The sequence below is a fragment of the Charadrius vociferus genome, unplaced genomic scaffold (assembly GCF_000708025.1).
Source record: "Charadrius vociferus isolate BGI_N301 unplaced genomic scaffold, ASM70802v2 scaffold179, whole genome shotgun sequence".
In the NCBI taxonomy this organism is placed as follows: Eukaryota; Metazoa; Chordata; class Aves; order Charadriiformes; family Charadriidae; genus Charadrius; species Charadrius vociferus.
In genome coordinates this window covers 2,598,335-2,612,330 of record NW_009650072.1, presented here as the reverse complement: position 1 = coordinate 2,612,330, position 13,996 = coordinate 2,598,335, and the positions used below count along the sequence as shown (strand labels likewise).

The window sequence follows — 13,996 nt, the reverse complement described above, 5'->3', positions numbered from 1 at the left end:
CCTACATAAAAAAACAGGAAGCGATCTCCCAAGCCCGCTTCCGGCAGCGACACCCACTTCCGGCCTGCCGTGACGACACTTCCGCGCGAGGCGTGCGCGTGGTGACGACAGTTGCGCTTGGCGGAGGCCAGCGGTCGGTAGCCGAGCTCCCTCCGCTGACAGGTCGCCTGCAGGCACCCCGCTCCGACAGTGTTTTGGGTATCTGAAATTACTTCGCAGAATGTCTAACGAAGCCCCCTCGCCGTAGTGCGGTTTATTGTTAAAAAGGTATTTCTGGGAATTAAATTTCCCATGAGTAAATACAAGTAAGTGGCATTTCCCACCGGGCTGTCTGAGCTGCCTTCCGTCCGAGCGGTTTTTTTGAAGGAATACAACACAAACACGAGAGTGAGGAGCCAATATTAGTTATTTTATAACATAAGCATCAAGCTAAAAAAGACATCCCTGTAAGACTTCGCAGCTTTTTATGATTAAAGCTATTAATAAAAAAATAAAACACCCGGACTTTTAACATGAGAATAAGTGCTCAATGGATTAAACACAAGACCTCGAAGAACCAACATAAACCCATAATTTAATGCTGTTTTTTCCAAAGTAGGAGGGAAAAAAACCAACCCAAGGTCCAGCTGTTGTGTTGGGTGCTTTTTTTTTTTTTTAATATAGCAGCAAAGTTGGTCACCTGCATCACTAATTTTGTCCTATCACTGACCACCACAGAGGAGGAAATTCGAGTATTCTGTGAAAAAAAAACCCAACAAAACAACAAAGGGTTTTTTTTTCTATTTTTATCTTAATTCTGAGATGACTATAAACTCAGAATTCCTTGTTAAGTCCGGCTTTTTGTGAAGCATAACCGGAAGGCACAAAGGAACAGATCTTTCACTCTGACACAGATCCTACTTTTTCCTTAGAAAGCTTCATCAATATTTAACCAGTCACACCTCAAAACGTAAGCGTGGAATGACGTCCCTAAGCTGCACGCAGCAGGAGTGGAGCCCGCCTCTCCTCTGCCTGCAGTGCAATGCTGAGGTACCATTGGGATGAATACAGTCTTTTACCTGTGCAGTGAATCAAAAGGTGAGAACTCCCCAAAAGCCTTTATCTTAAAAACATCTGCTTTTTGATTTATCTAAAAATCCACATCCTGCTTTTTCACCACACCCTTGGCCTCCCCCAAGGAGGGTCACAGGTGGAGGGTTACAGGGGTTACAGGTTCTGTTGCCTTCTTGAGCAGCTGTATTCTCCTCAGGCTGATGGAAAAGCTACTGACATCAGCTGGCTTTGGGTCAAGGTCTGAACTGGCAGATACTTCTGCTTTACTTAACTATCTGACTTTATCCTTTATTTGAAGCCCATCCCCTGTTCCTCCCTTTTAGGAAGGGCACCAGTCCCAATGCTGCACAGGGTAACAGTGTTGCGCGTGTATATATAGAGAACTGCAGTTCTTCAGAACTCTGAACATCCTTACAGAGCAAGAGAAAACAAGTCATGACCAGAAAGTCTCAGACATCATTAAACGTACAACAAAAATACATACCCAATACTTTGGGTTTGAAGGGCACTGCTAACATTGTACTTTTAGCGTTTTTTTCCCCCGTAGTAACAAGCAGGAGTCCATTGACATAAGAGTGTCTGTGATAGGCATGAAAGACCGAGCTACCAAACTGTGTCCCCCGGTGCCCTGAAGAGCTGGAGCGTGACCATTTTCCAGACAAGCCCCCAATGCAGCACTTGAAAACCAGGAGGCAGAGTTCTAGTGGGCTCTGCAGACTGGAGTTTCTGCAGAGCTGGGTAAGCTGCTCTCCTAGACTCTGTCCTAATGAGGTACAAAGAGCTAAGAATAACCCAAGAATCAGGCTATAATTAGAGACAAAAAAACACAGACAAAAGTCACCTGAATTTAGGTAAAACATTCTTGCACATTACCCTCCTCATTTTGGCTACCAAAAGTGCACTTTTCAAATCAGAAATTACTGTGCTGTGCAGGATTAAATAATTTAAACCAAAACTGAGAAAGCGCTTTTTGAAACTAAAGTAAAAAAAAACTTATTGTTTTGTATAGAAGTCCATATGTACCAAGCATCCCTTTCTGCCTAGCGAATCTCCGACTTCTGCGAGCAGACAGCAGCTTCCCACGTGCTTGCTTACAGTTTCAGTTGTTGCTGAAGGTCATGAATTGATCCTGCACTGCTTTGCAGTTTCTCTTGCACCAGTTGATCATCTTCTAGTTTCACCACGTCCATCACTCCATTGGTTCCAAGAATACACGGTAGGCTTAAGAACACTTCACTGTTTATATTGCAGCATCCCTGAAACAACACGTGAAGAACACTGTCACACAGTTACGTGTTTCTGCTCTGTCTGAAGCATGGAACTACACAGAATAACTTGATTATTTTAATCAAGTTATAAGGATATTCCACCACATGGCATGTTTTGTATAGGTCAAATTCCAGTTATTTTAGATCCTGTGCAGTGTGTTACTGTATAGAAACTCTAAAATATTACTGTACTGATAAAAAAAAAAAAATCTTGAACCATGCCACACTTGGAGGAGCTTCCCAATATAGGTATATCAGACCTCTATAACGCAGGCAAAGTTTATACTACAAAATACTGTTTAACCAGTTTCTTAGGTAGAACAATCAAGGACACTTGATAGTACAGTATCATTAGTTCTTTTAGGACTGAACAAAAGAAATTTAAAAATGCAGCCAAAGAGAGCTATCTGGGGTATACTTTTCAAGTATTGATACCACATTCATTTTGTGAGAGACTTCATTAAACTTATATCCCTATAATTCAACTTTACGCTGTAGATTTTGTTTATTTTTAGGATCTGTATGAGAAATTTTACATTCTGTAGTTACTCTGCAGTTTAAGAAACTTGTCACTCCTCTATATCTGCGTTTAGTTCACAAACAGTTACAAACTTTACTTGAAAACATAATGATGACATTAGGTATATGTCTGTACTTGATAGAAAAAGCAGCCTGCTCAACTTCCCTGCACTGGGACATCCAAATCATCCTTCTGAAGCCTGTAAATACGAGTGACGAGCAAGTGTTTCTACATTTTTTTTCCTCATATGACATGACTTAATGCTTTAATGAAGCCTCTTGGGATAAACTTTAAACATGGTTCAGTCTACAATTTTAAGTTAAATATAGCTTCATAATCTTCTCCTCAATATAAATTATCATGAAGTAAAAAAGCAGCTGTTTCAAAGCTGGTCAAATAAAATACTGGCAGAAAATGCATTTTATACTTTCATAAAAGATACTGAACTCTTTTGGCCCCTGGAAAAATCTTCACTCATATTGAGCACTTGGAAACTGTGACACACACATTTCTCTTAATTTGCCAAATCCAGCTATTCCAGGGTAGCTGGTCAGCAACCTTGAACGTGCTTTCCCTCCGGACTCTTGTATTTTTGGGAGAATAATTCACTTTTAAATGGGTTTCAGATTTACATAATAATTGATTTTTGCTCATTTTTGGACTAGAACTGAAAGCTGTTGTTGGAAGAAAGTAATGGAAGTAGTGCTACTTCAGAACAATTACTTCAAGTGAGATGGCTGTGCTGCTAAAACTAATGGTCACATACAGTATAAATACTATAATTACAGTGCCAACCCAAATATATTAATAACACATTTACCTTTGCCAGAGTGGACACAGAATGAACCTTTCTTTTATCTTTCAGTATAGTGTCAGTCAAATCAGCAACTGAGAGCCCAACAGACCAAGATCTCTGACCTTTTCCCTTTAGAACTTCCATAGCTCTACATAAACCAGGAAAAGGAGAAAAACATGATGTTTAGATTTTAGTAATTCCTATTTTAGTTTATAGGTAAAACCCAAACGACAGATTAAGCCTACCATATCAGGTAAAGTGTATTATAGAAACATGATTCTCTGTTTTGGAGAACAACAGAAGGAAATTAAGAATTGCTTTAAAGAATTTCTTTATGTACATTTTACCCACACTAGTAACAATTGTCTTTTCTGTCAAGAGGTATAACTGATATGTGGTTAATTAAAGCAGGTAATCTGATCCAAACTTGTGCTTTGCTTTGAAGTAAACTGCTTCCACACAAGCTCTGAGAAGAGTGTGCCAGAAGGCTTGTCTATTTATTGTTTTTAAACACACAACGGAACTGGCACCTCTAATATTCTAGTGTATATTCTACAGAGCTTGTCTTGCCCATAGATTGTCATGGCACAACATTATTAAGAACTTCAGAAAAACAGTGGGCATATACGCTTATATAAAAGTGAATGACACTCAGACCTATAATTTCCTATAAACTCAGTGTGTGAATACTTTATAGCAAAATTCCTCCTCTTCATAAAGAGATAAAGGACAAAAACCTCTGCAAATATCAAGTGCCCAAACTTGAAGAAAAAAAAGTTTAAGATTATAATGGCGTTACCTGTTAGCCACCTCTTCCCTTGAGTTACGAGCAGCCATTGTTTCCGTTTGATTTGCAACTAAATTACAACTGGTCCACGAAGGTACTAAATAGAGACAACCAACATTTATATGCACATCTGAACAGTGACTAAAATAGGTACCAGATAAGGTGAGAAGAAAAAAAAGAAAAAAATTCAAGCTTTCCAAACTTTCTTTCCCCCGCAACAGCCCAAATGTAGTTAATGACCTTCTAAGGTTCCCTGGACTGCTGAAATAAACTACAGTAGCACCTGGCCAGAGACAGTTGCTTAAAAATGAAGTAATATATAACAACTCTTACATTAGCAGTAACCTACCATATGTCATAATACATTTCATTCATCTTTCAGTACTTTTAACCTATACTGTTATACCAGATAAAAAGCATTTGAGGTTGTATTTTCTATATTTATTTTTTTTCCTGTGACAAATGTTGAATACTTTTACTACCACTTCAGGTCTACAGTCTTGGGCACACACCAAAATTGTATTATTTAGAACCATTATTATGAAAATCTACCATTCTGCTTATGACAACCTTTGTTACTTTTCTCAATTATTCTTTCATTACTCAATTACTTAAGCACTGCCAGGACATTATATCCTCATAGTCATAATGAAGTATCACTTTACCTTTGTCTTCCCCTTGTTCACCAATAACCCAAGCATCTTTTGCCAGCAGCTCTGCTTTCAAAAGGTTTGTCAGTATATACTGAAATCTCTCAGTATCTAGGTTGGCACCTACTCCAATAACTCTACTTTTGGGAAATGCACTCAGCTTCCACGACACGTATGTCATTACTTCAACTAGATGTGAAAGAAAAACACGTTGACAATGAAGGACCACTCAAAATTCAACACAACGAATCAATGAATTCAAACTATGAATCACAATTACGAAAAACTCAGGACCGAGTTGTTTACTTTAGGAAATATATAAGCATGTAAGAACATATCAGTAATTTACTTGAACTTAAAACAGCAAGTCAGGTGGGGAGGAGGTGAAGAAAATTCACAGCTCAAGTAAAGTTTTAAGAGAAGTCCAGTGAAACTTCAGCATGAGTCACCATGCTTCCCTCTACCAAAAATATCACATGCTTCTAAATTTAATTCAGCCAGTGTTTAATTTCTTTTCATTTGTCAAGTACTCTTTTCTCCATCTCCACAGCTCTAAATGATAGAAAGTGTAAGAAGCACTTGAGAAACGGAAAAGGGTTGTGTTTACAGGACAGAGAGGCTCACACTTACTTCTTTCCCTTTTGAATAGTTTTTGCTTTGTCGTAGTTCACAGTATCACTGAACCAACAGATTTAAACTTTCTAGCAAAACATAGCATATTTACTATCAACACTGTATTACATATATTAATAGTCTGAGTCTGATCATATGACATATAACACACATGCATCTATCCTTCCTTGCACAGGAAAAACACATACATAAAACTCACAACTGACAAGACAACAGCCAATGGATGCTAATCTTGGAGATACAGTAAGGCTGAAACTACGTACAGAAACATACAGAAATACATACCTTTTATACAAAACAAAGTACACTATTTTCTTTTATCTTGGTAACAGTAAAGAAAAAACCCTCAAAGACAGTGTCCTGCTCAAAGCTGAAAAGGAAAACATCTTTCAGAGTAGCAAGAATTTTTGACTAAGTGGGTGCATTCGGTAGTAATGTATTTTTAAAACAGGCCAAAGAGAAAGCCAGCTGACGGACAGAGCGTTAGGCGAAGTACCAACATACCTGGATGGGAAGCAACAAGGAGAACAGTGTTCTTACTGTAGTGTGATATCGCTGGGATAATTCCTCTGAACAAATCCACGTTGCTTTGTATAACATCAAGATAAGTCTGAGCACTACCCAGAGAATTAACTGTGAGTACCACAACTTTTGAATCTGCTGAAGCAGAAAAATCTGAAAAATATAAAGAAAATATGTTTTCAAAATGTATGTCATTACATGGAGTTTTGGATGCAAAACAAAGAGCTGTCCTAAAGGCTGAACTGCAGCATCCAGCTTGGTTCGGGTTCTTGCCCTCCTGTCTCCCCCAATGTGGACTTTGGGGCACTTCCAGAGCACTGTAAAACACAGCTCTCCCACAGAACTACTTTCCTGTTTCATAGTTGGCGAACACAGAAGGCAGACTGCAATTTGTCCAATGTTACAGAGCAGAGACCAGAAAACATCTAGATGGGGTTGAAAAAGAAGCTTTTCCAAGTTTTCTTGGCAAGAGAGGAAAAAAAATAAAACATCCATGAAAAGGGTCCTTCATTTCTATTCTAATTTTTAAAGAAGGGGAAAGACTTTTACTCCTTTAGCTGAAACTTCTATAATTTTTGATCTTATAGCTCAATCAAGGACATGTAGACAATCATAAAAAGTGTTCCAAGAGTCTATTTAACAACTCAATTAAAAGACATGTATTCATCAGCCCAAGAAAACGCACAACTACATTTGCTGCAGAAATTTATAAGTCAAAGCTGCCTTGAGTGGGTAACTCTGAATATCCAAGTACCATACAAGTGATCAGCTGGGACACAGAAATAAGGTAATTTGACTGTCACACCTCTTCTGGAACCAACTGAAGCCAAAGCAGAGGCCCAGTGCAGTCACAAATTGGAAGCATGCTAAGGAGGATTAACTAATGCCAGCTTGCCCCAAACCTAGATATAAGCATACTAAAATAACAGCCGACAGTGTTTAAGCATTTTGTAATATTGTAGCACTGCTAACAGCATAGCCAGCAACAACATACAAGCTTTTTGTACCACAGCTAAATGTAAATATGTAATAGGTAACCACAAAGGCACAAACAAGAGATTTGTGGTACAGTTGCACAACCAGGGCTTAGGAAAAAATGCGCTACCAGTAAAACCTGCAAGATAAGCTCAAAGGATGTAGAGCAGGCAATGTCAGGTGCAGAGTAAGTAGATAAGATACCTGGTGGAACCAGAACAAGTCTCTGTCCCCAAAATAAGATATATTACATCCGAAGCACAAGAAAGCCCCTAATTTCATCTTGCAGAGGGTGCAAGGAACATAAAACCACTACAGACAAGCAAGGAAGAATGGGGAAGTTGCTCAATTCAGTTCCAGCTTCCCCTGTGGAAAAGCTTCGAGCCACACCACCTCAACCTCTGCGACTAAGACCATCAGAGACTGTAGCTATCACCACTAATTATGGAGACATGGTATCGACTCTGTTGAATTATACACTGACAGCAAATTGAGGACAAGATTGTTAAGAACTAATTGTTTGAATATGCAGTGATTAAGCACTAACTATTGGCCATGTGCATGTTTAATGAACATCAATCTAGGAAAGTAGTACTTTGAAATTTACCTTTATTTATCAGCCTTTTTAACACTGCTCTCACAGCTACCTCTAATTCCCTAATACAGGTATATTTTTTCCCCCCTTCCTCCCCTCTCTCCACCTGTAACACTGAAGTACTAGCCTGTCTCCTCTCTATTTCTGCATGAGTCCAATTTCAACATTAGCCTCTTACCCTGGAATTACAGATTCACGTACCTCTACCTCCATAAACAGAATGAAAAAAGCCTGAAATAAAAGTGATGCAAGCTTTGCTGAACCTTTCCTTCCCAACTTTGCCCTGAAAAGATGTAAAAAAAGCAAGAAGCTATGAAAAGATAACAACATCTTTTGAAAAAGATGGCCTATATGCCAGAGCCTCTGTATGTCCCCAGGTGTCCTGCTCTCATTTAAACGAGCACAAGCGCACACACAGTACAGTACTCGCTCCCATTCCAGCAACAACATCTAATACCTTTGCTGATCTCCACGTTTGGCAGGGCAAAGATCTCCAAGTCCATGGTCCCTCCTTTTGCTGCACCTTCAGAAAGATCCAAAAGAACCACCTTGTCTGCAGCACCCTGTATGAATAAAAATAATGAAGAACAATAAACCAAGCCAAAATGTGAGGAATAAAACCCAGTATTTCTCCAATTCCAGTGTTTGTTGTAATGGGTATAAAACAAACACAATCACTGACCAAAATTACTGTCAAATCACAAGAAAAAGAATTTAGTTGAGTGAGTTTAATTGGAAAATTACTCATTACAAAACAAACAAATAAAAGTCTCACAAAACCATCTCTGGGAAGTTATAGATGTTGATGTTACTGTTGTCTCTGAACATATAGCCATAATGAAGTACAGACCATCTACAGACAATCCTTTTCCAGGGAACTAGGAGAACCCAATTGTAAAAGGCCACCACTTAGGCAAGAATCCTTTAACTAAGAATTTTCAAAATAAGTTAATTCAATATTCAACCCTTTGTATTTAAAAAACTGACTGAGAAAACAAGGCAGAAACTAACACTTCTGTGTGTCCATAAGTTAACTGAAGAGGCAAATGACATAAGCAGTGACACGGCTACTAAAACTGCTGAGTTATTTCTATGTGTCAGATGCATAGAACTAAGTTGGAAGCCTCTCTCTAAGTCAGGTCTGTTGCTATTTATCATAATTACGTACCTTTGCTGCAATTGCTAGCACACATGCAATGCCAAGATCTCCAGCTCCAACAACAGTAATTTTGTTAAAACATCCTTCATTTTTGCCTCCACCAATTTTACTCTTTGATTTCATGTCAGTCTCTCCTACAATTAAAAGAAAACCACAAACTTAAGTACTGGTCCACACGGTATCAGTACAAGTATTGCTGCTTCATAAAGGGCGATGGTTGTGCCAGAGTTAGTTAATGCAAATTACACAAGTTTCTTCAAAATAGCGGTCAAACCTGACCACAGAAAATTCATCACAACTTGCAAGGTGTAAAACACAAATATGCCTCCCTGGATAGAAATGTTTTTTTACCAAGTAGAAAATATGAAAGTAACAATATCAAGAAGCTAGACACTAAGACCACACAAACAATACTCCCTTTCCCACTGTTGCAGGTGTGAATATATACCACGCTCATAAAATCTGTAAAATAGTTCGTATTTTGAAGACATGCAAAATGGAATTTGATTAAAATACAGTCATCTGGGGTTGTTTAGCCAACGTTACTGGTAACCCAATTCTCATTGTGACTATGACGTAAAGATTATTAAGATTAAGTCAATCATTAAGATTGATTGACTAGAATCACACACATGTGTGTGCTCACAAGCACATATGTGTACACAATTACCAGAAGCAGCAGCAGGAAAGGGTTAGGTTTGAACTGGTTGCACAGATCCCCATCCATGATTTCACTAAAAAAAGGAAGAAGGAAAGACTGACCTAAAGAAAATGCGTCAGGATGAAGAACAACAGGACTGGAGCCATAGTATACCCGGATAAGGAAAACATGAGAACTGTGAAATTCAGGAATTTTGCCCAAGACTTACAATGAATGAGATAAAGTAATGAGGCAAAAATGCCAAATAGCATCTACTCCCAAAGAGCGTAAAAGACAAGTCTGAAATCAGCTTGTCACCCCACTGAACAAGAAGAACCCAAGAAACACGATATAGGCTCAAGAGCCAGCACTCCTTGTCCTCGGTGTTGCACATCAGTGACTGTGGTCAGATGAGTCTCAGGGCTTGCGATGGTAGATGCGAGAGTGAAAGTGAATGAGACTGGAGAGAATGAATGACTGTGATTGGGTAAAATCACCTTTTTTATAATAAAATCACATTTCCCTTCAACAATATGTCACATAGAGTTTTGCTGCAGTAATTTCCAACAAATAAGTAGTACCAAGTCTACAGCATTTTTCAGTAGGCTTAAATACAAACATCCAAAATTAGATGCTTATTCAAATAAAGAGAATCTGAGTTCTCGGTTCAAAAAGAGGCACTTTGATTATACAGAGAAAATACCAAATGCTGTGGACATGCAACCACCAAAAATTCAGATATTAAAACTGTGTAGGCATCTTTGTGGTATCAAGTAATAACAATAAATAAAATCAGATATTGCGTAAGAACATTACAAACAAATATATGAAAACATCCACACCTTCAGTGATCTTTGCAATGTAGGAGAGAAGTTCGGATTGCCTGGCTGCATCAGAAGATGACAGTGAATACAAAGGGAGCTCTTCCTCAAATTTTGCAATCATTTCCTTGATTAATCCAATGACAGTTGATTTAGGCTGAAATACAGCAACACGGAAGATCAAACAGTTGACTATTTCATATAGTGGTATCAGCAGTAAATGCAGTATTTCGTAGAGAACCATAGCTGTACAAAATTTAATCAAATTATAAATACTGACACCCTTAACACTTACATAAACACTTAAGGTAAAGAAAAGCCTGGGAATTTCTTTATCAATAATGAAAAATATATCCCATCCATTTCAGAAAACTAGCATTCATCAAATCATTTGCACTGGCCTGGCAGTCACATTACAGTGCATAAAAGCACTCAGCAACAGCACTGGCTTTTGAATCTCTCTGCTAATGTTTCTGAGTTCTGCTGAAAGAGACACTTCCATTGAACTTTCTTGAGGGATAAGCAATTGGTCTAGTATCATTATTCATTATTCACAACAACAAAGGAAAAAGTATCAAAGGGTCCACGTGAGGCTTATACTGCTTTATAACGGTCAGTCCCTTTTTATTCAGCTTAAAATAATTTTCCGTACAATTACTTACACCTTCCTTTTGCAATTGCTTCAGTCTGAAAACTGCAATTTCAAGAGACATTCTGCTTCTCTTTGCATAATCATTTCATATTTAAGATTAACAAAAAACGCAGAAAACAAAAAGCCCCAAACCCTATGCACTACTCTCCACTGATCTCCCCATGATACCATGTTTTATTCCCAAATACCTTCCTCCCCTGTCAACCACTCCATCTCTTACATGGCTCCAGTTTTGCAGGTAGGGCAAATAAATCCTGCCATGAGCATCCACATGCTTTCCCACTGAAATGCCCATGTTCACAGTCGGCTTCAAGAAGCAAATGGGCGGAGCAAAGGGATGAGAATCCAGAATCCACAGATGAATAGGTATGTTATAGGAATTACCTGTTCAACACAAAACGAAAGCTATTGCTAACTTCTGCATTGAGAAGAGGCACTGAAAACCAGGCATGTGTGCCTGTGATTCACACTTCATCATAACAAAGAAACAAAGCCTGACAGATCACTTTCTAGATTCACACTGGGAAGTATTTACATTACTTAGGCTACTTAATAAAAGGAGACTTATCTGGATCAACTTGAAGTGCTACTGATTGTGTCTGTCTTAATATAAAGCTTTGTTGTTGTTTTGTTTCCCAGGGTATTCTATCAGCCAACGTGTCCCCTTTTCCAGGCAAAGAAATCTCTTTCAGCTACCCATTTCACACTTATTTCAGGACTCAATAACTGATGCAAAGAGGCACCCATTAAGAGCTTTACCTCACACTTCGAAGGCCTTGAGTTAAAAATGAAAAACTACTTACTAGTTATTCTTGGACACTGCCTATACAAGCATAGGGTTTGTAGAGTTCATGCAACCTCCATTGGAACCAAAGAGTTTGCCTACACCGTCTCAAACTACATGATTTTTTTAAATAGTTAACTGACTTATCTAATACCACCTAATTTCAGCATCTATGAGTGCACAAAGACATTTGTTTATGTAGAAGCAGCTTCTGTCAATTCATGCAAAATCCTTTATAGCCACCATTAAAGAAGCTGCATAGTATATTGGCAGTACCCAACATATTTTACAATTAAATGCATAACTGGTAAGGAAATTATATTTGATTTATCTTACCATATTTCACTGGAACAGTACCGCTAAAATTCAGGAGGTCCTTCTGGGATCCATCTTTGAAGGCTGAAATTGAAAATGAGATTTAAAAAAATAGTAATAAATCCTTTCAAATCTGGCATGGCAATCCCATCCACAACTACCAATATACAAAGTTCCTGAAAGAACCAAGGCTAAAATGTTACTAAGGTACCCTCTCCCCCTTTGAGAGAATTCATTAATGGAATCTTAATGAAAATTGTATTGGTAGAACTAAGCACATCATTAGTCTGAAAATCCCTTGTCCTGGGTAATTCTGGTGTTGTAGGAACTTTCAGTCAGGCTGAGGGATTCTGAAAGCTAAAGACATCAAAATGTTTTCAACAGTCAAGAGATATGGGAAAAATGCTGTTACACATAAAGACTTTAAAAGAACAATCTTCTATAATTACTGCCAAGTTAAAATAAAACAAAATCTAATTAGTCGCTCAGGATTTATATGTATGCATTCTTTGAAGAGCTTTCAAAAATAGTCACATGGCATGAGAAATTTTACTGCTAGTCAAAATAAAGACAGGAACACAACTGAAAGATATTGACACTATTTAGACTCTATTATACACAACCTGAATCTATGGAAAGTAAGAATCACAATTAGTTCAAAGTAGCTGTATCAGTTCTTACTGTATGTGTTCATGGAGAACGTGAAGTTTGGGTAGGTCTTGTTAACATTCTTTAGTTCTTCTATAGTCAGGTCTCTGAACTTATACTGAAAGAGGGGAGAACAAAAAAATAGATCAGAAAAAAATGTTTTATTTCACAGGCTGCTTCTTTCATTACCAGATATGGAGAAAAGGAACCAAGAGAAAGTAGAAACACAAGAAGGGGAAGGTAATAATTAATTGTAGTATTATAAATAGTTTTGGTGTGAAATAAATTCTCAAAAAGTTTGATATAAAAACGAAGCTTTAAAAGATATCACAGGTCTGCTGCTGCTACATTAGACCTCAAATTCTGAACATCACTCCTTATATACTGTTCCTTCCCCTTTACAGCTGTGTGAGCGGAGACTTAATAAAATTTAGCCTCCTCTGCACACCATAATTAAAAACAGTATAAAAATATAAGCCTCTTTGTAATAAGACGACTTCTTTTTTTCTGACAGTTACTACTAAAAACTCAGATGCACCTGTACACATTTTAGAAAGGTTTCCTAAGATGTCAATTTCCACAAACACATTAAATACGTAATTAGCCTTTGGGATTTTTTTTCCATGTTTAAGCTGTCCTTGAGAGCTGAGAAATTTCAAACAAAATAATGCATCCTTCTTTCCCGGCTGCAGAAAACCTGCCCACAGATTAACAGAGGTACCGATGCTTGAAATGCGACCTGAAAGTAATTATCAGCAAGAACAAATAACTGCTACTTCATTTAGACTGTCCCCAGCCAGTCTTGATACCTGAACTTCCAAGAAATTTGCATCCTCCCACATGTAAAAGTTAGGAAGAATGTTTTCCATTTCCTAGATTGGAACATCTGCTTCTCATTTGAGAAATTCTGGAGTTGTCCTGGAACCCTTGCCTAAGCAAACACAACTGCAGCCTGACAATGGCTTAAAGAGCTGCTCACTGTACTGAGATACTTGGCACAGAGCAGTAGCTGGGACCTACGATCTCTTCAGTACAGCACCCACCAGAAATCGCAGCAATACTACAGCTATGTGGATGGTTTGACTATTTTCCACTTGGTACAAGAAATCACAAAGCTGCTGAAAAGAAACACCCTTTAGTCAGCTTCTCCACAGTCAATCTTACAGGATACTGTGAAT

The 13,996-nt window shown here is 38.1% G+C and overlaps 1 protein-coding gene across 2 annotated transcripts in view; it reads right to left on the bottom strand.

The window, feature by feature from the left end:
• The window catches only part of UEVLD (UEV and lactate/malate dehyrogenase domains), a 34,705-nt gene extending 21,701 nt beyond the window's left edge, over positions 1-13,004 (bottom strand). The window contains exons 1-11 of one of the 2 annotated variants that reach the window (XM_009892002.1): positions 12,852-13,004; positions 12,192-12,254; positions 11,292-11,455; positions 10,441-10,576; positions 8,968-9,092; positions 8,257-8,362; positions 6,212-6,382; positions 5,090-5,263; positions 4,437-4,521; positions 3,662-3,785; positions 2,149-2,309 (exon numbers count right to left, since the gene is read on the bottom strand). In XM_009892002.1, the coding sequence (XP_009890304.1) occupies positions 2,149-2,309; positions 3,662-3,785; positions 4,437-4,521; positions 5,090-5,263; positions 6,212-6,382; positions 8,257-8,362; positions 8,968-9,092; positions 10,441-10,576; positions 11,292-11,455; positions 12,192-12,254; positions 12,852-12,864 (1,322 nt within the window). In that variant the 5' untranslated portion in view covers positions 12,865-13,004. Of the gene's footprint in view, positions 1-2,102; positions 2,310-3,661; positions 3,786-4,436; positions 4,522-5,089; positions 5,264-6,211; positions 6,383-8,256; positions 8,363-8,967; positions 9,093-10,440; positions 10,577-11,291; positions 11,456-12,191; positions 12,255-12,851 lie in introns of those variants that run through there. The other variant, XM_009892003.1, reaches the window with a different exon arrangement.
• Positions 13,005-13,996: the final 992 nt, after the last annotated feature.